This window comes from Anopheles bellator, unplaced genomic scaffold (genome assembly GCF_943735745.2).
Source record: "Anopheles bellator unplaced genomic scaffold, idAnoBellAS_SP24_06.2 scaffold02503_ctg1, whole genome shotgun sequence".
Taxonomy (NCBI): Eukaryota; Metazoa; Arthropoda; class Insecta; order Diptera; family Culicidae; genus Anopheles; species Anopheles bellator.
The window spans coordinates 1-1,326 of record NW_026686625.1 but is presented as its reverse complement, the minus strand read 5'-3'; the positions used below and the strand labels follow the sequence as shown (position 1 = coordinate 1,326).

General features: G+C 44.8%; 1 protein-coding gene across 1 annotated transcript; it reads left to right on the top strand.

The window, feature by feature from the left end:
- Positions 1-4: 4 nt before the first annotated feature.
- Positions 5-1,134, top strand: LOC131214796 (cytochrome P450 6a2-like; the record flags this gene model as incomplete). Its single annotated transcript, XM_058209128.1, has 2 exons — positions 5-653; positions 719-1,134. Coding segments are annotated over 2 exons (1,065 nt in total), but the record flags the coding sequence as incomplete, so codon positions are not given.
- Positions 1,135-1,326: the final 192 nt, after the last annotated feature.

Genomic DNA, 1,326 nt, shown 5'->3' with positions numbered 1-1,326 from the left:
GGAGGTGGCCGAACAGTTCCGTAAGTACATGGAAGAAAACTGTCACCGGGAGGAGATCGAAATGAAGGATGTCCTGGCACGGTTTACGACGGATGTGATCGGTACGTGTGCCTTCGGAATTGAGTGCAACACGCTGAAAAATCCGGAATCCGACTTCCGGAAGTACGGCAATAAGGCGTTAGAGCAAGATCTGCTGCTGGTTGTAAAATTTATGCTTGCATTGACGTTTAAGAATGTGGCTAAAGCCTTGGGAATTAGAATAACGGATCATGGGGTAGAAAAATTCTTCCTGCAGATCGTCCAGGAAACGGTGCAGTATCGTGAAATGAACAATGTCCAACGGAACGATTTTATGAACCTGTTGCTTCAAATCAAAAACAAGGGAAGCCTTTCGGAACAGGACGCAGAACAAATGGCCAAAGGCGAAGCCGGGATGACTTTGAACGAGCTTGCAGCACAAGTTTTTATATTCTTCCTCGCCGGTTTTGAAACATCTTCTACGACAATGAACTTTTGCTTGTATGAATTAGCAACTAACCCCGACATTCAAGATCGTCTCCGCGAGGAGATCAACCGTGCGATCGAAGACAGCGACAACAACGTGACGTACGATGTGGTTATGAATATGCAATATTTAGATCAGACTATAAATGGTAAGCCACTCACGCAGGGATGGATTCAAAAGATGAAATAATTTTTAATGTCTTCATTTTTCCAGAAACCCTTCGCAAGTACCCACCGGTTGAATCGTTAACCAGAGTACCTCTTCGTGATTATACCATTCCCGGAACTAAGCACGTGATTCCAAAAGACACTTTGGTTCAGATTCCTGTATACGCTCTGCATCGCGATGCAGACCATTATCCCGATCCGGATCAGTTCAACCCCGATCGCTTCTTGGCGGAAGAGGTTCAACGTCGCCATCCTTATGTTTTTCTACCTTTTGGAGAAGGTCCACGGATTTGCGTCGGGCTACGTTTTGGAGTGATGCAGACTAAAATTGGTTTGATCACCTTGCTAAGGAACTTCCGCTTTTCGCCAACGGCACGCACACCCAAGAGCATCATTTTCGATCCGACATCACCGATTCTGTCTCCATCAACCGGTAACTACTTAAAGGTTGACAAGATATAATATCGGCAGAGCTGCGGGTCGAAGGATTCATTTTTCGAATTGATGAATAATATACTCTGGAACAGAAGTTAGCAACTAAACACTTGATGTGCGTCTACAATACAAGGAATATGCGGTTGTTTGACTACTTGAGTGTGAATGGCAGCAGAGCATGCTTCTTATTAAACCACACCACATGATGACGGACTTGAA